The sequence below is a fragment of the Furipterus horrens genome, unplaced genomic scaffold (genome assembly GCF_987537825.1).
Source record: "Furipterus horrens unplaced genomic scaffold, mFurHor1.1.pri manual_scaffold_1, whole genome shotgun sequence".
NCBI classification, from domain to species: domain Eukaryota; kingdom Metazoa; phylum Chordata; class Mammalia; order Chiroptera; family Furipteridae; genus Furipterus; species Furipterus horrens.
In genome coordinates, this window is record NW_028327171.1 from 18,772,669 (window position 1) to 18,796,581 (window position 23,913).

Genomic DNA, 23,913 nt, shown 5'->3' on the forward strand with positions numbered 1-23,913 from the left:
TCAGAATGTGCACACTTTATTCACTGCAGAGAGCATCCCTTGCCTTCCAATTTAACAGCATTAGGCACCTTCCAGGTTCCTTTGCTCTTTTACATATAATTTGAAGGGGACCACATCTAACTAACCCTTAAAGCAAATTAAGCATTAGGACTTGTAGTGGATACAGCCCTACTTAGGGTGGCTTGATTATTCCTTAAAGCACATGCGTGCACAAAATTACTGAATTTTATTGTTTTTGCCTTCATAAAAGGAAGAGCTTACTACAGAAATGACCTTCATAAGTATGGAAGCCTTGGGAGCCTTGCTTAAATTTCATAGGCTTGAAAATACACCAAGTATTATGACAGACATCCATAGCTTGACTTACGGATGATTTAAAAAATACTACATACATTAATGTATACAATATATATTAAACCTATAGGGAATATAGGTGGCGAACATTTCTAACCAGGCTAGAAGTTTAATAACTTCGTATATGATTTAGTGTCATGACTGATAAATGTATGAACCTCATTAGTAATTAAAGCAGATTTATTTTGGCAATCATAAGATCAAAAATGCCCAGTGTGTATGGAGAAACATCCTAATACACAGTTAGTACAGGTTTAAAGGAGTGTGACTTTTCTGAAGGGAAGTTAAAATGTAAATGCATGTTCTTTGACCAACCAACTGTACGTCTAGAAATGCATCTACAGAATCCTTCAAGGGGGCCATTATCTTAAGTGTTCATTGCAAAATTGTGAATGGCAAAAATAACAAAACCCCGCGTAGCCATGAATAGATGAACAGTTAAAATATGAACAACTATTTTTTTAAAAACTGGGAAATATAGAGCCACAAAAGATGAATTTGTAATGACAAGGAATAAAATGTTGCAAGCTGGGGAAATACTGCAAGTGGGGAAAGAAAAATGTTATGTCTAGGATGGTGCCAATGTTGTCTGGAAAAACAAATACCAGGGGAAGAGGGGCAGATACAGAGAACTATATTTTTCTACATTGTGCATTTCAGTCTAGATTTTTATACTAAGTATTATTATTATTATTATTATCACTGGAGGGGTATAAAAACATTTTTAAAGCATTAAGAGATGTTCGGTGGGTTTATTTTTATTAAATACTATACATAACGTAATCAAACTGCATGTGTATTTGGAGGGCAATCTGTTACATTTCTGAATTAAATAATTGCAATGTGGTTACATTTTTTTGTTGTTGATCATACTGCATCTAGAAGAAAATATTCTGAAATAATAAATGCTTGTAACAGAGTAGCAGTGTTCCCAATTACATATCACATGATTTCATGATAAAGAATTTAAATAGTACTTTATGGTAGATGAATTCCTATTATTAAGAAAGAGTCCTGAATACCTAAAAATAAGCTTTAACAACAACAGAAAGGTGTGAGTGCAATAAAGGAGGAAAATTCATGAAAATTTGCTAAAAAAAAAAAATTGACTAGAAGAATATACATTTCTAAATTGACTCTGTTATAAAAGCATTACTTTCCAAATTAACATGTAAAGTCAATATAAATCATAACTAAGATCCCAATGAAATTTTAAAGGAACTTGAGACCTTGATTTAAGTTTACATGGAAGAATAATTCTAAAGAATAAAAGACATTTTTTAAAAAGGAACAGTAGACAGGGAGTGTCTTTCCTTATAATTTATAAATATATACTCTAAAGTATATCCTAGGAGTGAACTAATACACTAATGATAAAATTACAAGTATAGAACCAGAAACATTATTTATACAGTCATGTGCCATGTGCCACGTAACAAGGGGGATACATTCAGAGAAATTTATCATTAGGTGATTTTTGTCCTGTGAACATTAGAGTATGCTTCCACAAACCTAGATAATACAGCCTACTCAACTCTTTGGCTATATGATATGCCACTGTTGTACACGTGGTCTGTCATTGACAGAAACATTAGGTGAGGCATGAGTGCATATAGAAGTATAATGTATGCGAATGTGGCTTTACAAGTTGAAAATATTCACTAATAAGTTAACAGTAAATATTTGGTTATGAATTTTTAAAAGTTAAATTCCTACTTCAAACCATAACAATTTTAGGTTAAAGATAAATGTAAATTATGGAACTATGTGTACAAGCTTTAGCTTAGGAAAATTTTCCCCACAATGACAGAAAGATTGCTGATTTGGAGTTGAAAAAATAATGTTTAAACTGCATATCAAAAGACATCATAAACTAAGTTAAGACAATGTCCAAAGAGGGAAGAATTTCCCAAAAATGTTTAAAAGATAATGAATCAACATTTTTAAAATACAAAAAGTTTCTACATATAATTATTTAACAGAGCCAAATATAAAGAAATACAAATAGTTAAAAATACAAGATGTGCTAATGGCACACTAATGACAAGGGGAATAAAAGCTGAAACCATGAAGTACCATTTTTCACCTAACAAACTGGTGAACATTAAAAAGACTGATTCACATTCTCTTTGGAAGGCAATTTGATAATGCAAAAAAAATGTTCACTATTCTCTTGAATTTCACTATTCAAATTCTATACATCCAGAAGATAACCTATGGAAATACTTCTGCAAGTGTATAAATGTCAATGTACAATTGATGCAGCATTATTTGCCTTAATAAAAATTATAATTCATACTATGTAAGAGCACGAGGCCAATACAATAATCTGTGACTAATGATGTGCAAAATTGTCCACCATATTGTGTGAGGGGTGAAAATAGGTGCAAAAAATGAAGATAATAAAATTTAACAAGTTTCTCAACTACACTGAATGTCAGAGTATTCCATTAAGTTGCCCCAAGTGATCTAAACGTCAAACCCAGGCAGTGTGACTCCGGAACACATGCTTTTACGGTTAGACAAGGGTTGGAAAGATAGACTAAACCATTAATTATGGTACCCCTTATACTGTTAATAGTTTTTTGTTTCTTTTTTGTCTTTTGAAAAGCAATAGAATAGATATTTTGGTATTTTCTTGGTTTAGACAGGATTTCAATGAAAAGAAACAAATCACCTTTGAAAAATTATTGGCCACAAGAGGGCATCAGATATTCTTTTCCAACCTAAATAAAAGTTGTATTTGCAAACAATCTCCCCTCTCCAGGAAAAGCATTAGTGGTTAGTTTAAAGCACTGCTTTTCCTATGGGTCTACAATATAGAAATTGTCACTGGTAATTACAAATTTTAACTAAGTATGCCATAATTATTATACACCAAAACTATTTATTAGATTTTGTTAATTTAAAGAAAAATAGCTAAAAGCAGAGAAAGATCATTAAAATCACCTATAATTCCTCTAGCAAAGATAACCAGTTAACATTTTAGTGGATGAGGAATGTTTACAAGAGGGAGCTTTTAGTTTATATTCTCCCATACTGTTGTGTCATGATATAAAATATATTTATTTTATGGTCACACAATTTAAAAATGAGTATTATGACACTGATTTTTTAAAACACAACTTTTAATAGTTGCATGGCATTCATATGTATGTGCCTTAATTGATTTAACCTATCTTTATTGTTAGATATTAAGCTACAGATCTATTTTGGAAATGTCTTTTCAATAATATATCTAAATATATACTACCTTGGTTGAGAACAGGGGAGGGGAGGGGATCATTCAAATTCAGAAATAAAGACAAACTGATCTTATAACAGAGCTCCCAACTTTTTGAAATCATACATAGAAAACTATAGATGATAAATTTTTAAAAGTCAAATTGATAAGTAAGTAAAGCTGTAAAATTCAACAGAAAACAGCCAAGAGTGATTGGTTGACGATTTGTTTTGGTGTCTTATAGGTCATCCATCAAATGGTTGATGGATTAAACTTACAATTATATTAAAAATTTTTGAACTTTGTCTGAAGGCACTGGAACATGAAAAATATAAAAATTCACTTTTGTCACCTGAGTTTTTACTAAGTGAAACCCCACTATTTCATGTTGCCCAATGATAAGACAGAACATAATTAAAATTTGATATTGATAGCTAATGAGATACTTTGGTAAATAATTTTGAAAATACTCGTATGTTTGATACTTACTGTGAAACCTGGAAAGGAATACACAAAAAAAGTTAAAATACAGATCTTGAATAGGGATTTGGCATGCTGATTTGTTGGTAAAATCCCTGTTCCCTGGCACAATTAGGAGCGCAGATAAAAAACGTTTAAGTGAAGAACCATTAAAAATTATATGCCCCTTAAACATTTTTAAATGTTTAAAATATATCAGTTATCAAATTTTTGATGTAGCATTAAGAATTTTTCTTAGGATATGGGTCTATTGCTAAGAGTGTCTGTTTTCTTTATAACCTTCATCCATAACACACCAATCTTAAAGTTTGATTTCTTTGCAGTGAGTGAAAACAAAATATTTTTAAAGCAATTGCCAGCAGAGTCATTTCCTCAGATATGTTATCTTTACCATATCTAGTACTTTTGCCAAAATTATGTGCAATTTACTCAAGTTATGCAATCAGCAACACAACAAGCATAAACAGGCCTGGTACCAAAACAGTGCAGACCCTTGTCAACCGTACGCCCCGCCAGGGCCACCACAGGCGTCCCTGAGAAGGTTGCAGTGGCTGATGCTCACTCAGTGTACCCTGGGCATCAGTGAGCAAGTTCTGCCAGGGGGCAGCAGGCACTACTTAGGCCAGAGTCTGCTCTGCTTTCTCTGGCCTTCTCCCAGGCTGCTGTTGCAGGAAGGGGATTGAGAGGTCAGAGACAGCCATACACTAACTCTTCCCTTCTTTCCTTTCACATAGGTCTCTCAGGGCCGGGACTGCCAAGCACTCAAGGCTTTTAGAAAAATACTGGACCAGGGAATCAGGAGGCCTGGATTTCGTTTCTAACTTTGGCCTTGGGAGGTCAAACCCTTTCTGGATCTTGATTTTTTTTTCATAAAATGACATTGAACTAGATAACATAGCCTATGGATATTTGATAGTGGAAGGGGGTTGTTTTTACAAAACTTGAACTGCTATGTAAATTTTCTTCACTTAACTATACCACAAATATTTTGTCCATAATATTACAAAAAGTTGAAACCAAAGCCACATAAACATATTCATAAAGCCCTGTTGGGCTATATGGTAGTTGGCAGGGCAGAGAGCATGTTTTTTCTCACAGAATTCTTTTTCTTTGTGTTCTGTTATTTCTATGAACAAGTAAAATGTCTTCTCCTTGTCACTAGATGAAATAACGGGTGGAGGCTGATGCGGGACAGCTATGATTTCCCAACAGGTTGCAAATCATTGGAATCTTATCACAGTCTCTTCTCAGAATTGCAAGGCCATTCTCCTGTTCCCCAGAAATGTTCTCATTGTTGACAGTTCTGGGACTACATGAGAGGGAAAATGTCCTACTTAGCAACATTAAAAGAACACACTGCCGGTAGCCAACATTCAACTTGGAATAGTGTGACAGCTGACCTAACACATAACCTAGACACATCTTCAAGTGCAAGATATCTGATTTGCTTCATTAGGTTAGTTGGTGCTGACTTCATGAAACTGCTTCAGGCAACAACTCCAGAAACTTGAAAAAACCAGATAAATTAAGAACCACACTGTGATGGGAACACACATGGCAATGGCTTGAAAGGAACAGGGCCAGAGGTGCTGCAAGTATCAGTGAAGATTACTGAGAACCTATTATATGTTGAACATTTATTTACTTATTTATGTATTTATTTAATCCTCACCTGAGGACATTTTTTTCCCCATTGTTTTCAGAGAGAGAAACATCCATCGGTTGCCTCTCCTAAGTGCCCTGACAGGGAAATAACCCATAACCTAGGTATGTGCCCTGACTCGGAATCGAATCTGCATACTTGCAGTCTATGGGATGACACTCCATCCAACCAAGTCCCACCAGCCAGGTCATTAGTTGAACATATTTAAGTGTGAAGATGCTCCCTCCACCTTTGAGAAATCACATCTGCTTAGGGAGAGGAGACAAACACCTGAAAAGACAGGTGATCCTCATCTGCCATTGAGGGTACAATTTCAAGGAGGGAAAAGTCAAGTTGAACCAACAGGAGAGTTTAGGAAGAATTAGGATTACATGGTCAGAACGTAAGACCATAAACAGTCAAAGAAAAAGGGTAACTTAGCAAAAAAGTTTTCATATCGCAAAGGACTCATTTTAATATATTTAAGAGCTCCAAATTACCAGAATAGTAATCCAAAAGAAAAAGGAAAATCATACGAACATAGTTCTCAAATGGTTTTTACACATAAGATGTTCAACTGAACAAGTAACAGAATTTTAAACCATGAGATAATTTTCTCCTTGGAGACTGGGAAAGATCAGAAGGTTGGATAAGAGTATTGGTGAGGATTGGGGAGAGACAAGTACCCTCAGCCATTGCTAGCCTAAGCTGCTCGCACACTTATGAAGCTACTTTAATACTAGCTATCAAAATACTCTATACTTAGCAATGCCCGTTCTAGAAATTTACCTTAAGGATATATTTACACATAGACATAATTATGTATATGTTGTACAATCATACTGCTTGTAATTTTACTCATTACATCAAAAAGATGGGATCAAATTGAATGGCCATCAATTGAAGGCTGGTTAAAATGAATTACAATGTTATCACTTTGATGTAAATATTATAGTTTTGAAAACAAATAAGATAGGTAGATGGATAGGTGATAAAAAATAGATAACATAGATGTAGAATAATCTGAGAGGATTTGTAAAATTTTTTAAAAAGTGTGTCTAAAACCTTACTTTTTTGAAGAAAAATATGTATATTTAAGTGTAAGGGCCAGTTGAGAAAGTGGAAAACTTAAGGGAGAAAGTTACTGACTTCACTTCAGATCTACTCAGAATCTAAGAGTGGTTTAAGAAATTTTTTTTCTAAAATGTTCTTCCACTTCTCCAAGTTTTTGCAATTATTTATTTAAGTCAGCTCCTATTGAGTCAGGTCACCCATTCTGTATTTGTGCAAGGTAACTTTGCAAGCCACGTGCAGACTTTCTCACAGTGAGTCACAGAAACCAGATCAGTTGTCCCATAGACCACATGACATGAACTTGAATGTATTCTTACCCCCCTGGTGCCATTTCTTTTCTAAAAATTCATTCAGTACTTACTGAGCAATATTATCAGAGTTAGGAACCGGGATACAGGTGAATTAACTAGGTTCTAACTCATAAAGGGGATAAACATGTTAATTAGAATAAATACATAAAGACCTGGACTGTCAATATTGAAGGCTCAGACGCACCCCTAATTTAGCATGTGAAAGAGGGGCATGGGTGCAAATCAGGAAAAATGACTTAAAGAAGACAGCAATTGCTTGTTCACAAAGGTATGAAACTCTGGTCCCCAAGAGGTGTGTCAAGTTGCACCTGGAGGTGTGGACAAAACAAACCGGAGACAAATGGAATGGACCACGAGAGACCATTTATATCAGATTAAGATGATCTGGATCTTCACATGTTTATATTTACATTTTCAGACAACTAGTCCACTAGGACTGGGGACAATGACTCAGGGCAAGAAAAGAATATGATGACTTCTATCTAGTACTTAGTTGGGGACATCAGGATTTTACTTCGGTAACTTCCTGTATCTTCTCCCACCTCACTAATTTTTTCATTAGAGTTAGAATTTTCACAGCTCAGCAGCGAAATGAGAAGCAAACTGATCAAAGAGCTAGTCTTTGGATAACTAGACTGACATTTATTTTTCAGTTCTTCATTAACTCATGAAATTTTTCTTTTTCTGTAGTTACCCTAGGACAACTTGTTTCCCCCTATAGTTATCAGATTTATAAAAAAGCATTTAAGTAACAAAACAACAAATCACATTTAATTTATACTTCAGAAATACCAGCAAGTAAAACTGAGCCGAGTTCTTTGGCCTGCCTTCCGAATCTTTCACTGTTGCCTTTATTACATTTAGAAATTACATTTGATCATGCCTCAAGACTTAAAACTAAACCACTTTTATTTAATAATAAACCTCTTTACATGTAGTTTTGTTTCAATTACATCATTTTTGCCATGTGGTATTTAATTAACCAGAAACATGATCTGGCTTTTAGAACTGCAAGATTAAAATATGGTCTAAATTAAAGGCATTACATTATACTCAGTAGTTTCACTTAGTATATTTTATTGTAATCTTGGTTCCTTGAAAAATCTGTGTATCGTTATCAGCATGCCAGCTACCAAGGACATATTCAAAGACTTTTCATTATATCAATTCTATTTCTTTAAAACCTTCCAATATCCCCTGTGATGTCAGTATTTGTATCCCCATTTTAAGCACTAGGAAACTGAAGCTAAGTCAAGTATCTAGTCATGAATGGTGTTCAAACATGTCTGACTCCAAGGCCTATGTTCTTCTCATTTTTACCTCTGAGTAGAAAATTGCATGTTAATATATATAAACCAGTTGTTCTGAGCCTGAGGGGTACGGTGGGGGGATGGGACAGGGGATGTTGCCCTTGACCCCAGCGGACATTCAGAAACATTTGGAGACATTCTTGGTTGTTACATCTGAGTGCTGCTGGCACCCAGTAGGTAGAGACCAGGGATGATGCCAAACAACCGGCAATGCATAGGAGAGTCCGCCACAACAAAGAATTATCCAGCCCAGAATGTTAGAAGTGCCCAGACTGAAACTACAGCATTATACAAACAAAATATTCCTAAGAACGTCTTCTTACAGATGCATTACTATCCATCCCGGTGTTTTCTGAAATCAATGTTTAAAGTCCATGGAAGTAGCTTTAAACCAGAACCAGATATGTTTGATACATATATATGCATGCACATTTTAAAATGCAGCTGAATATTGCTTTGACTTTATACTGTAAAACACTGTGAAATGATCATAGAACTTTGGAGTTTCAACCCCAAATATTATGTTATATACGATAATCTAAGTGCAGAGTGGGGAAACATATATGTGTTTCACATGCTTCCATTGATGTGTGATTATTCTGATCTTTGTTCTGTTCAGGGGGGTGGGGGGAAGAAAACCTTGACTCAGGAAATAGGGAGAACATAATGCTGAAGCTTTTATAAAGTAGACATTTTTTAAAGGCACAAGAAGCCACACCATGAGGCAGAAAACTACTTTTTTTGATTTTATTTTAAAAGTACACAAGGTCACAAAACTAGAGCAAGTTCTTGCTTTTTTAACCAATTTTGTTCTTACAAATTTCAAAATCTGTTGCACCATTGGATATTTAAGCCAGAAACTTTAAATACAAAAATCATTTATGAAACTGACACTGAAGTGTCAAAATATTTTTCTCAGTAGTACAAGTGTATTTATTACAAAAATTCACATTTATGGATGAGAATAAGTGAATCAGTGAATTGTGGTTCTCTTAACACTTGTGTTATTCAATAGTAGAAAACACAAAGTCTTCCTTAACTGGACATTTTAGTGTTCATGAACAAAGCCAAACCCAACAGATATTCTCCAAACTCTTAAATTATAAAATACGATACTTTGTAAAACTTGACTTTAGTTAATAGTAAGAAGTCAGAAAGATGCAACAAATATTTGCTGGTGTTACTCTCCATAAGATAAAATATTTGCTGGTGTTACTATCCATAAAGTACATGGAACTGCAATTCACAAATTTATTATTCTTCCCTGCTGCTATAGTATAATTTGTGCTCAGTTATGGACCATATTTTAGCGCCAAAATAGGCAAACAATAAAAAAATTCAACTGCAGAACATGTTGCCTTTATTGCAAGGATATCCAAAGGCATTTGAAATATTAAAACTTGCCCAGAATATTTATACTACTAAACACAGAATATTACAAAGATTTATGTACATATATAATACATAACGTCACAAGTCACTAAGAAGTAAAAATGGTGCCAACATTTTCTACAGACTACTCCTTACATGACACATCAAAGCATTAACCACATAATCTGGACTTTGTCTGTTCACACTGGAATAAGGCATCTGAAAGCCCTAAACACTGTGGAGATGAAAAGAAATTAGGAAACCCTTTAAACATTCATTTAACTTCAAATTTACATCCTGCACACAAAGAGACAGAGAATGGCTGTTTTAAAAAGCCATACCTTATAGTATTTGATATCCAACTTCATGCAATGAGTTTTTTAAATATTAAATCAAAATGTTTACTTCCCCTTTCACTTACTCCTAATTTACAACACTCAATCTTGAAAATTATCATTTTAATAAAAATCAGACCAATAATTTTTAATAAAAATTATTCATACCAATAATCTAATTGTGTTTCTTGAATTAACCTCCCCGTAAGACACACTCTGACTGTGTTTCCATTGTAACAATTCCATGGCAGTTTTTTTTTTTTGCCTTCAAACGAGAATATTAGGTAAAATTGCCAATAAGAAAAAGAACTGTTAATTGCACATTCAAAGCACAGAACTACATTCTCTGTGGTATCATTTCATTTCAAGTTACTCTGCATAACTCAACAAGATGGTGTTGAGTCTCTTAGGTGTAAAGTGGAATCAACTCAACTGCTTTTGCCTCAGAGATGCAGTATCATCCTTGACTGATGCTGTTAAGCTCTAATGGAAATGCATGAATAACAATTTTTGTTGAATTGCTTGATGATTATCAATCATAATTCTAGAACAAATATTTGATCTCTTGGTTCAACTGAAATTACTCAGAAAGTCAATCAGAGCTATCTGACCCTTGGATTAACTGGAATTTACAAGGAGAATAGCTGAAGACATACTTTAAAACTTAATCACGCCCAATAGTCGCTTCAGGTTACCTAACAGTTTTTTTTTTTTTACAAGCATGTTTCTCAGGGTATAGCTGGTATGGGTCTGACCTAAAAGCACTTCTGGAAGAGATTCTGACATACTTATAGCTAAATCCTAGACCAACGAGGAAATCTAAGGCAAAGAAAGCCTTATATATATTTTTTTTTTTTGTAGGAATTTCTACTAACATTGATAGCATGATCTTCAATACATGAAAACTAATAGAAAGGACCAAAAGCTGATTATTAAAGTTTGTGCTGTTATTTCTTATATTATTATATAAATAAATTTATTCATACAAACAGACCAGATATCTGGAGTGCAAAAATAGTTACTGTTATAAAATCAGAAACACAGTAAAAGAGTGTGAGGGGTGTTGAAATTTTAAAGTCTTTATGGATAACACAATTTGGTAACCTGCATGCAAGAAGGAGAGGAAAGAGTAGGCAAACTGAAAGTATGAGGATAAAAAGGGGTCACAGTGACGTGCTTTTAGGAACAGTACCTTCACCTCTAAGCACCTTTCAGGTGATAGCTAGCTCATAGGCACCAGAAATTCATAATAAAAATTAAAGTACCCAAAAGGCACAAATGAAAATGTTAATACCAAGTATAAAAGCAATATTATGTAGGATTAAAAAGTCTATTTTAAAAATGCTTCCGAATATGTAAAACTATACACTAATCCATTACACAGGCATTCAGCTTAAATTTACCATTAAAAAGTGTACATAATACTCTTCCTAATCATAAATTCATGCCAACATTAATTTATAATACAGCATGAACCGCCACAGCACCCAAAAAGATTGACAGAAACCAACTCCCTATAAAATCTAGGGAAAAGGTTTTAGAGCTAGTGAAATAATTTATTGCAGACCTTATTTACTATAAAGAAACTGTTGGCTCGTTCTACTATACCCACACTACCTCTCAATCTTAAGGGAAATAAAATAAATTTACTTTCTTCTACTAAAACAGTATTTAACACATTTGGCAGTTGGGAGTATTCTTTTTACTCCTTTTGCTTTCTTTTCCTTCTTTCTTTTTTTAAAGAATAAATCACTTTCACAAAACTAAGACTCAAACTTTTCAAAGCTCAATTTGATTTTTTGCAACTTCACAAAGACATGTTGGCCATACAATAGCAACTGTGCGTCCTCCAAGTCTGGAATACAGAACGGAGGGAGGACACTAGCCTGGGAAGTATTTCATCATTCTAAGTCTATGAAGAAAACATCCTCTAGGAACTGTATTCAGGAAGGCCGATTTAGGATTACATGTTTCTAGAACACATAACATGCAACACCATCCAAAAAACAACAAAATGCCGAACCAGAAAAAACTTTTTAAAATTTGAAACCAATAATTAGGGAAATTCAATCTGTATAAACAATAAATGAGTTATAATTTTTTCTTATTAGAAAAGTATGACCAAAAGCAGAGAACCAATACTTTGTTTGGGAACTACAAAATACTCCATCCTTGCTCTGGCTGGTCACCATTCTAAGATGACAACAGGCCTCCAGGTATCGGATTGCTCAGCCCCAAAATTCTACCTTTACTGTTGAACTCTAGTGTCATTGCTCTATGTAGCTGGCAGCAAATTTTCTAAATAAATCCACAGATACTCCTTTATTTTTGCATATAAAAGAGCTCACTATGTCTCTGTTGTCTATAGCAGTCTACCAATCACTCTAGAATGACTAAAGTAAAACCAGTAATTTATAGAACACTGTAGTGTTTTTTATGTTATTAGAGCTATTCCAAACATATTTAGAGTTTTTCAAGAGGCTATAAAAATAAGAACAAACAAAAAGGTATACAAGTATATTTGCCATGAATGCTTCTCTTAATTTTAGGTCATTAATTGAGAAAGGCATCCTAAAAATAATGGTAGAAATAATAAAGTACTACTTTCAGATGATTCAAGTATCAACTTTGTGTGCCTGAAAGTACACCAATTTCTTCCCCTCTGATTTCATATCCGAAGTGTCCATCTCACTAAATATTGATATTTAGAAACCTACAAAGTCAGCCTCTTAAAGGAAATCTTTTTCGGATGGCAAGTCTGTCTTTAGTAACTAATGCCTTTATGATTTCGATATAACCAAACAGGACTTTTTGAAATACACTTCTTACAGTTTCTGGTTCACTTTTTGATCTATTGGGGCTGGTAGCAAAATTTGGAACAGAACAGATTTTCACATTTCGAAAGAGAAGCGTGGAGCACAGAAGGCAGGCACGGATGTGCTATACTATAGACCCGTCCTTGCTCTGCGCGGGAATCATCACAGGCACCGCCCCCATCCTACTGAGATTAGGGGCAGCTACCTTAGCAGGTGGGAGAGTCGGACTCTGAGGAGCACGGTCAAAATCTTCACTTGGTACTTGGTTATACTGCGCCTTGGCATAGCCTTCCATGTTGGAGGGGGACATGGACCCCAGGGATGAGTGATTGCTGCCCATGTAGCTTCTCGCAGTGGACGTCCGGCTCTTCGGAGGAGGCACGTCTTCCCTAGAAAGCAAAGATCCCAATAAAAGCTCCAAGAATAACTTTCTAGAAACCTACAGTTTAGTACCCTATGAATCACGGGTGGAGGCTATTTAAGCATTAAGTATATAAAAGCATATGTGATATACAAAAAAGCAAGTGCAATAAAGAACAATGTCACGAACTGTGTGTTTGTCCCAAAGTTATCATTTATAGAGTACATAAATTCATGTGTAATGAAGGTGGTTTTGATTAAAAATTTGATTCCATAACGCTGTCTTACAAGGAACAAACCTCAAATGTTTTCATATTTCAGTACAACTAATCAACAAAATCTAATTAGAGCCATGACACTTTATAGTTGATAAAGCACTAATTCTACAGATAGATTTCTACCAAAAAAAAAACAAAAAAAAAACTCTATTATGCAAGTTACTTATCTAAGACCTTAGCTGAAAACTCAGCAGATTCAAGTCTGCAAAAAAATAGGTATTCAGGCATAAGAATTTTCACACCATGGGCTGACAAAGAATATATACCTGAATTATCTCTGGTACTATATAAAAAATACAACACCGCATACCTACCAAATGTCAATTTTCTGGGTGTACTTAAATCATATGTTGTTACTTTTTAAAGTTCTATAATCTAATGTACACTTTCAGTTCAGATCTACTGGTTTATAATGTTTAAAAAATAAATAAAATCACATTACTACTTATGTCACTTGATATAATCGGGTCTTTTTTTTTTTTTATCCTCACCCGAGGATATATATTATTGATTTTAGAGAAGGGAAGGGAGGGAGACACAGGGAGAGAAGCATGGATGTGAGAGAGAAACATCAATCAGTTGCCTCTAGCATGTGCCCCAACCAGGATGGAAACTGCAAACCAGATGCATGCCTTGACCAGAACTGAATCTAAGACTTTCTGGTTTACAGGCTGATGCTCCAAGCAACTAAGCCACTCTGGGCAGGGCACAATCAGGTCTTTTTTTAGAACCTCAACATCTGGTCCTTTTTAAAAAAATTCATACCTGTATTTCATTTGGAGAAGACAAACAGTCTTGAGATAAGCTATGTTGCATGGTTCTTAAAATAGGGTCCAAAATTAGAAAGGGATTCAGGAAGGGCACAGGGGAGGTAGGTTGGATCTGCATACTTAAAATTAAAAGTAAAAATTTTCAAATGTGTTGAAGATAAGAACTATAGCTTTTATCTAGTTCTCACAGAAGTAAATGCTTTGGATGGTTAAGCAAACTAATTCTTTTAGATATAATAAACTTAGTAAACATCAGTCAACTCTTATGTCACTTAATTACCTGATGTCATGATGAACTTCCTTTTCATATTTTTTTTCTCTGTGTTTTTTATGACAGCAAAAGATGATCAGACTGATGATTATTAGTGCAAGCAAAGTTCCTATGATAGCTCCTGCAATTGTTCCAGCTCTGTTTGAAGCTAGAGTAAGATGTTCATAAGAAAATGATTAATAGTTAATGAAAAAAACATATTTAGTCATACTGAAGATAAGGATACACACTGACAGATTAATTTAACTGCATATATTAACTTTAAGAGACAAATTAATTAGCTTTTTGGTCTGGGGAAAAATACACTAAAGAATTTTCTTTTGAACTGTATAACCTATTTCAAGCATAAATATGATCAAATCAGATTAAAAGACTTGACTGTTCCCAGCTATCTGAGTTGGCATACAAGAATGTTCCAAATAGCTTGTACTTATTAATATAATGGCTAAACATGGTATAAGAGTTGATTTGGCAACTCTTATCTTCTTAATGGTGCTACAATAATGAAAGTTTCATTAATAAAATGTAATTTTTCCTTTCGTGATTTAGGAAAGCTAATAACCAAACCATAAAGTCCTTTGCTGATGATTAGCATCCACTTGCCCTCAACATACACTTGCTGACTGAACCAAAGGGGTCTGTATAAAGATAAGGGAAACAAACATTATCACAACAGACAGAAGAAGATACTTACGCGGAACAACATCCAGGCGTAGCACGCATTGATCAGAGCCCACTCTGTTGCGGACAGTACAACTGTATACCCCAGAGTACTCAGTAGTGGCATTTTTTACAGAAATAACAGCTGAAGTCATTTCTATGAAAAGAAAGGTGGGGCAGAGCAAAACCCATTTTTACAGGATACTGAATTTTTAGTAAAGGCAAACCCTACTAAGTTCGACAATCCATGCAGAAGTGACAGAGGCTAAAGCTGGGTGCAGAACAAGCTGCCAGGCACACCATGCATGTCTCCAGAATGCAAACACTCATGCCTCCAGTTTACTTGTATCAAGGCAAAAATAACTATGACCTCCTATGCCAGGCACAAAGAGTCTCAGCTGAAGGAGACCTATATTGTTTATAAAAAATATTCCATGCCACAAAGGCTGTTTGCTGCAGTAGGAAGATTTACAAAACCTATCTCTTCTCCTACCCTCCATGATGGAAGAAATATACAAAAGAAAGTCAGTTTGTCTCTTAATTTGAAAAGAGAAACAGAGGCTGAGAGAAATCCTACGTAACCAGGGTGAGGAGAGTGTAGATCAGTTTGAGTAACAGGTCAATTATATAACAAAGTGAGCAATCAGATTTAACCAATTTGTAACTCTGTAGTTAGTCTTACAGAGGTGTTTTTGAGATGTTTTTTGTTTTGTTTTAACAAACACACCAGGGGTAAACTATAGTATCTTCAACATGAATCTAGGCTCATGAAACTTTCAAGATCCAACACTTGTTATAACTTAGTCATTAATTTATGATCATGAACATTTCCTGTCAGTCGTCGTCGGCAGCCGTCCGTCTCAAGAGACGATGGTGTAGCTTCTTAAGAGTCTATCTGCACCGCCGAGAATGGCTGTGCAGTCCGACTCGGGAGTGACACGGTATCTGTCTCCTCCCGTGTTGAATCGACATCTTGTGATGACGCTGGAGTGTCCTCTCCAGTGAAGCTGAAGCTACAGAGCCTGGGCAGGGTGATATGGAGGGTCTGCTCTTGCCCAAGCAGCAGACCCCCCCTCTCTTCGCAGCTGAAGGGTCCAAGGGAAAGACGGAGTCAATACAGCTTGGCTTCAGGTGCGCCGCAGGAGTTGCCGGTGTTGACTACAACGTCAAACCGCCTTAGGGACTCCGGCTCCGGATTTTCTGTCGGGGTTTACTCCCTTAGCCTTTCCCCTGAAGAGGTATGCCGCAAGGCAGCGGAGGTTTTTTGGTGCGTTGGCCATCAATTAAAGATATATACCAAGAAACCAATTATAATATCCAAAATGGTGAAACTGTTATTAACCATATCTATTTATACTACACGACAATAAATTGTCATTTTATAAAACACTGAATAATTCCCATGGAATCCTGATTGCTCTGTACAGAAAAGGGAAGCTATTTGGGGATTAATATATATGTATATATATTCACACACACCCTTAATTGATTTAAGTCCAAATCATGGCACATGGTACAAACTGTCTAATCAGCGGTACCTGTTATCAGTGCTGTGGGCAGTTTCTGTGAGTTGGACAATTTTTGCCATTCATACTGTAATGGAAGTGAACCTTCTTTTGGTTCACATCTTAGTTTAAAGTCATTTCCAATTTCTTCTGATCCATCAACGTAACATCTTGTACCCGACGGCTTAACTGAGAAAAGAAAAGAAATTACAATTTTACACAAAAGAGTGGAACTTACGTTTATGACGATTACTTAAACACAGAGCCTGTTGCACAACCACTGACTCATCATCACGTGGCTCCAGGCTCAGCGCTGACAGGACTGAAAACTACAACAGGTTGCAACACCAGTTTTCTCCACTTTCGTCGTCGTCGGCAGCCGTCCGTCTCGAGAGACGATGGTGTAGCTTCTTAAGAGTCTATCTGCACCGCCGAGAATGGCTGTGCAGTCCGACTCGGGAGTGACACGGTATCTGTCTCCTCCCGTGTTGAATCGACATCTTGCGATGACGCTGGAGTGTCCTCTCCAGTGGAGCTGAAGCTACAGAGCCTGGGCAGGGTGATATGGAGGGTCTGCTGTTGCCCATGCAGCAGACCCCCCCTCTCTTCGCAGCTGAAGGGTCCAAGGGAAAGACGGAGTCAATACAGCTTGGCTTCAGGTGCGCCGCAGGAGTTGCCGGTGTTGACTACAACGTCAAACCGCCTTAGGGACTCCGGCTCTGGATTTTCTGTCGGGGTTTACTCCCTTAGCCTTTCCCCTGAAGAGGTATGCCGCAAGGCAGCGGAGGTTTTTTGGAGTCAGAGTTTTCCTTCTCTGATGTGCCCCTGACTGGAAGATCGAACCAGCGACACTTAGCTCGCAGGCCGACGCTCAATCCACTGAGCCAAACCAGCCAGGCCACTTTACCCAACACAAAAGCTGCAAGGCTGGGCTCCGGCAAGCAGCCACTGCACAGGGAGGAACGGCAGGATCTCAGGCAGGCTCTGTGCCCCTGATTCAACGGGGTACGCCTGAAAGCAAGCAAGCACGATGTGGGCTGGGCCCCTTTGGACTCAAGGAAGATTCCCCTCCATTCCTAACCTATTCCTCTACTCTGTGTCTGACAGGGAGTATGTGCCATGTCACGTCCCTCTGGTGCCATTACCGTGCCAATCAGGGGATTTATAATAAATAATGCTGATCCCAGGGACAATTCACTTGGTGCAGTTAAGGACCTATTAATATTCCATATTTACATCAACCCAAAACCATCCAGAGAGCAGTGTTATAAAAAGGTAAGTCCAAGGCTATATTCCAGGTCTCTCTGGGTAACTGTTTAGAGAAGCTAACCCCATTACCCAAAATTCACCCCAACACTGGATTAACACCTTGGCATATCATACTCTTTTTAAAGCATAATATACATACAATAAAATTAACACATTTTAACAGGGTAGGTTGATGTTTAACAAATGTGTGTGTGCATGCATGTACCCGCGCCTCCTTGTTAAGCACCACCCAACCCTCTCGGAGCCACCCTTGTGCTGGGTGCAGTCAGTTATCTCAGCCACAGCCCTGGCCCCAGGAGCCACCGAGGGGATTTTTATCACTATAGATTAGTTCTGTTTTTCTTCTAGAGTCATTTAAGTGGAGTAACACAGTATTGCTTTTGTCTTGCTCCTTTTACTCATTGTAAAGGCTTTTGAAATTGATTTAGGTCGTCTACTTCAAAAGTCCATTCTGTTTTCCTGCTGAGCTGTACTCCATTCACTATAACATACAATTAGTTATCCATTCATCTGTTGGCGAACACTGATGCCAGCTTTGGGGCTACTGTTAAAGCCTAAGTCACTAAACTGATTGGGAGCAGGTGTGTAATCTGTCAAAACCAGACTGACTGACCAGTGAGGGAGCCACTATTAGGAGCTGTGGGATGTCACTGGAGAGACAGAAGAGGGATTCTGAAGACGGATTGGGAGAACTGGTGACAAAGACCATTTAGCAATTGCGTACCCTGCTCAGTAAAGGCTGGGCAGTGCAAAGTGGGTCTGGGAGCGACACTGGGGAGGCAGCCGTAGTCTCCAGTCTACTGCAACTCCATGACCTTGGGAGAAACAATGTCCCTTCTAAACCCGCAGCTGGCTGTGGCTGTGGCTGTGGATTGCATGTGCATCTGTATCTGTCCTCCCAGCCTGATAAATGGCAGAACGGCTTTTTTCTTTTTCAGTCTGCACTGCTTTTCATTCTTTCACTCCTGGATGGGCTTTTACTCTTTCACTATTATGAACAAACGTGAATGGTTTTACAGTTTTGCACAATTATGAACAACACTGCTTGAACACTCATGTAAATACTGGAATTTCTTCCTTTTCTCAGTAATTGCTGGATCATTTACGGTTTGTGTATGTTTAGCTCTAAAAGAAACGGTTTTCCAAATGTGGACAACAGGCTCTATCATATCCAGTGGGGCACCTTTAACCAAGGTTGTCAATCAGGATCTCATTTCCTCACCCACTTCTTGATAATTCTTCAATATGACGGTATTTCTCCCTTTCAGCTGTTTCTACTTGTACTTTTTCCAAAGGATCAACAAATGCATTTATCTGCATTGTTGATTTCCTAAGCAAATCTGTCTCTTTCAGATTGATCAGTTGCCCTGGATGAACTGGACATTTAAATCGATTTTGCAAATTATTTTATCCTATGAGTCTTTAACAAAATGAGCTTTGTTCTCCATTTCTCCAAACTAGCAATAAATCCTTCATTACATTATATAAAACTAGCAGTGCGAATGAAAGCAATGCTTTGTACATCAAGTATCCACCGGTAATATAACATACTAACCCTGACCTTCACCTTTTCTAATAAAGGTGACCCTTTCCCATATACCAAACAAATCCAAAGCCCCACTGAGTTTGAGAGCTCAACACACTTCATCCACAAACAGAACAAGATTTTACCAACAACGGGTTCTAAGTGTTGCCTTGGAGTGGCCCACCTGCAGATTGCAGGAAAGATTAATTCTTTATCCATGGAACTTAGCTGGATTGAAAGAAAGAAAACCACAAAGGGACACAGATAAAAGTTTTAACCCCTAATGTTTCTTTGGTCTGGGGTTCTAGGATACCTGGCTATTGTCCTCAGAACATTTGCTTCCATGATCATTAGCACAGATAATAGTTCTTCTCAGGCAAGGGCACATGACCACCATTAACTTGTACCTGGCCAATGTCCCACTGATGTGGTAATGCTCTATTTCGTATATGTATTGCAGCATCATCCCTCCATGTTAGTGGCCTACCTCGGACTACAGAAAACACATTCTAAATCCCTGTATGGAACAGAAAATGCAGGCTGGGGCAAACACAGGTTTACAGTTATTTGTATGGAAAATAATGCAATTAATAAATAATACAAGAATATTCTATGTTTTCCATACACACAACTGTATACCTACTTGTGCTCCACCCTGTGTACTTTGATCACCATGTCATCTGTCAGGAATGCTAATTTTGCGTGGTTCAAAATACCCTGACTCCAGGAAGACTGCATTAATAGAGGCTAAAAAAATCAATGGGCAACGTCTGAGGAGAAACAAGTTCTGTATATTCTCAATGTGGTGCCTCAAGATATATATTTTTTAATTACAAAAGAAAAAATTGTAAGTTTACAGTGGAGAAACCCATGAGATAAAACTTAAACCAAGTGATCATGATTAACAAGGAGACATAAATGTGGCGTGGACCTTAGACTTGATCCTAGCACAAACGGACAGTAGTAGAAAACTGAAATTCAATTTAGGTCTGTACTTTAGTTAACAGTATTGTCTCAAAGTTAATTTCTTGGTTTTGATAATTGTACTATAATTCTGTAAAATGTTAATATTAGGAGAAATTAGATGATGGGTACAGTCTCAGGAACTATTTTTGGAATTTCCCATAAAACTGAAATTACTTGAGAATAAGAAGTGAAAAAGAAAGTCCTGCCCCACACTAATGGCTTCCGAATCCCAGCGCTGTCTGAGCCACGCCGCGTCCTGTGGAGTGGCTGCCGTCCGCGCGCCGTCTACGTCGAGGAAACTTCACAGGGATGCTCTACTCTTCAAACAGTCCAGCCTCTTTGTTCCAAAAGGTCTTAATAACAGGCCTTTTCAGAGTTGTGGGGAACGGCTCTGGTGTGGCCGCTGTATTGGTTAATACCGTGTGTTCTCTATTATTCCCTTTGTTACCTTCACCCCCTTTCAGCTTCTTTATTGAGCTGCACCCACGTGCACGTCCGGTGCCTCTGACAGAGCGGGGCCGGCTGTGGCCACAGGTCGCCCCCCACCCCCCAGGCAACTAACGGTCCTCCCAGTTCACTCTTCATTTACTTTCAAACTCTTAGGAATTTCACAAAGAAGCTGTTCACTTATTTTTTTTCTATCCAAAAACATATGCTAGCTTTATGTTTTGTGTTATTTAAATACAGAATGACTTCAAATGTTTAACATTATTACTCTAAAAAAGCTAAGCTTTGTTTCTCATAAATGCTGCTACTATTCTACCATGACCACTCACCTGTTAATAGGTAACATTAATAAAAATAACTTACCAAGAACTGTCAGCTGAATCTTCTTATTTGCGACACCAGGGGCTTTTTTCACTTTGCACTGATACGTGCCAATATCTGACAACTGTAAATTTGTTACGTTTATTGATGCATCACCAGATTTGACATCACTACTTGTGAAATGTACTCTTCCTTTTAGATCTTGATAGTAGTCATCATAAATTTTGTCACCAGAATATATAATAATCTAAAAGAAAACCAAAATAAGGAAAATAGCAACAACAACAAAAGCAAAACCTGTCTCATTAAAGGAGCTCTGGATGCACTATGCTACTATGGGAGACACACACACACACACACACACAAAAGAATTAGGACACATTATTACGAGGAAACCTACAATTATTCAAAGCAAGATGAAGAAAATTCAAGCGATCAGTCTGATCCTTGGGCATGGTCACACTCTCATTTTCAATGCTGAAACTAAGACCCGACAGGATTAAGTAATACAGCCCTGAATTAGAGTAAGTTAGTGAAATGAGACAAGAACACAGATTTGTGGACTCCTATACTCTCTTTCTCAGCTCAGAGGCTGCAGTATGTATATCAATCAAGAGTAAAAAATTAAGTATATATCACTACCATTCCCAAGAAAGGGCTTATGATAATTTACCTGTGAAATCTAACAACAAAAACAAAATAAGACATATTTTGTCTTAATACTAAGTTGGAGAGTATTTAATTCTTGAAGGTTCTAGACCCTAATAGATAAAAATAATAAAATAAGCCTCTTAAGATATTTGCTCAGGTTAACAGGACCTTTCAGTTAATCTCCTGTTGGTAAGAGCAAAGTCCCTTTCCTAATTCCACTGAGTTTTCTGAGCCAGTTACAGGCTTTAATGGAAATAACTAAGGATAAATTTAGTGGGAAAATAAATTCTGTGTTAAATCTGACTTGGAAGAGAATTATTGCTAAAATAGTCACCTCTATCTATAACTAAAATTAATTTAACATGCTCTCTAATTTTTCACATTTGCTAACGAAGTCTTTCATTGTGGTCATGTGTGACCCAAGTGCCAAAGAGCAGTGGTGTCCAAGTCAAATAATAATCAGAAAACACAACTATAGTCTACAGTCTGCAAACAAGTTCTTATCCTCAATGTTAATTATGAACAACAGTACATTCAGAATAAATGTCCTCTGTAGGAAAATCTTGAGGGCAGGAACTTGGGTTCTTTTCTGTATTATCACCTCCCAACCTACTCCTAATTCACTAAAGATCTTTCATTTATATAAATATTAAGTTTCTGCTCCTAGGAAGCACTCAGTATCGGTTTGCTAAGTAAATAGTTGAAGGGCCCACAGCTGACTAACTCTGTAAACACAGCCATTACTTCATTTGCTCTGTCTCTTCTTGCCACAGCCACTTGTCAACATCAGCGCTGAGAACTCCTCAGATGAGGCTGTCGTATCTTCCTTTGTATTTAACTTTGGACTCTCCAGAAAGTTCAACCCATTGTCCTTTCAGCCCCTCAATTTTGCCACACACACTTTAATAGTCTTTAGAAGAGGGCCTGACAAATAGAGATGTGTCCCCACTGCTACTTATTCTGTAAACTACCTCAGTATTTTCCCACAAAGGCAACGTTATAAGTGGAAGTTAAGAAATGGGAAACTACCGTTGACCAGGCATTTGATTCCTCTTCCCAACCGAGCAGGTGTTGGCACTACCCACGCTTCTCTCCCTGAGGCCAAAAAGCCGTGGCTCTCACAGATCAGCATCTGCAGAGTCACACAGCTAACATGCAAACCACATCCATTGGAGCTGGCGCAGGTACTATTAACATTTCTCTATGACTATTGGGCTTACAGAATACTCATGCATACAGTATTTCAGTGACTTCTCATTACAATCTTGAGAGGTGGGTGTACTTGTTCCCATTTTACACCTGAGGAAACAGAGGCTTCTGAAACATGGGAGGAGTACAGGATGGCACAAAGGATAATAAGGTGCAAAGGGGGGCAAGTCGGACAGAACTGGGTCCAAACATGAGCTGCAGTCTTGCCAGCTGTATGGCCCTGGGCATGTTCCTTCAAATCTCTGGGCCTCTGTTTTCTCCTCTTAATGTATAAAACAGTAATTCTCATTTTAGAGTCTTGCTTTACGGCTTGAATAAATATATATAATTAGTGTATGAAACACCACAGAGCACACAGTAAGTACACAGTACACAGTGACTGTCTGCTGACTAAAGAGATCCCACAGGGAGCAAGGACGGAAATTTCTCCAGCCCAGTCCCCCATTGCACGGCCTGCTAACATAAATAAATAAAAATAAGGGCTCAGCTAACACATAATGTAGCTGAAGTCTACAAAAGCATTCTCCTCTGTGCCAATCTCTCCTTAAAGCTTCTAGCTTTCTTGTGGCCTGATTTTACTGTGTTTGACACTATGAAGCCAGTTTTTTAACCTGCAAGTCCTGCAGGAAGCAAGGCTGTGCCTCTCACTCAACAGAAGACTTCAGGTCCTCCTTCCATGAATGAACACACAAGGCTACAGACACACACTGGGCTTCTTGGTCTCTAGAAGCATCTTATGATGACTTCACTCATAAATCTGAAGCC

The 23,913-nt window shown here is 37.2% G+C and overlaps 1 protein-coding gene across 2 annotated transcripts in view; it reads right to left on the bottom strand.

The window, feature by feature from the left end:
* Nucleotides 1-23,913, bottom strand: part of CXADR (CXADR cell adhesion molecule) — a 48,719-nt gene that overhangs the window by 2,483 nt on the left and 22,323 nt on the right. The window contains exons 3-7 of one of the 2 annotated variants that reach the window (XM_090272838.1): nt 21,331-21,535; nt 16,794-16,949; nt 15,290-15,412; nt 14,605-14,743; nt 13,122-13,305 (exon numbers count right to left, since the gene is read on the bottom strand). In XM_090272838.1, coding sequence (XP_090128964.1) covers nt 13,122-13,305; nt 14,605-14,743; nt 15,290-15,412; nt 16,794-16,949; nt 21,331-21,535 — 807 coding nt within the window. Of the gene's footprint in view, nt 1-9,127; nt 13,306-14,604; nt 14,744-15,289; nt 15,413-16,793; nt 16,950-21,330; nt 21,536-23,913 lie in introns of those variants that run through there. The other variant, XM_090272830.1, reaches the window with a different exon arrangement.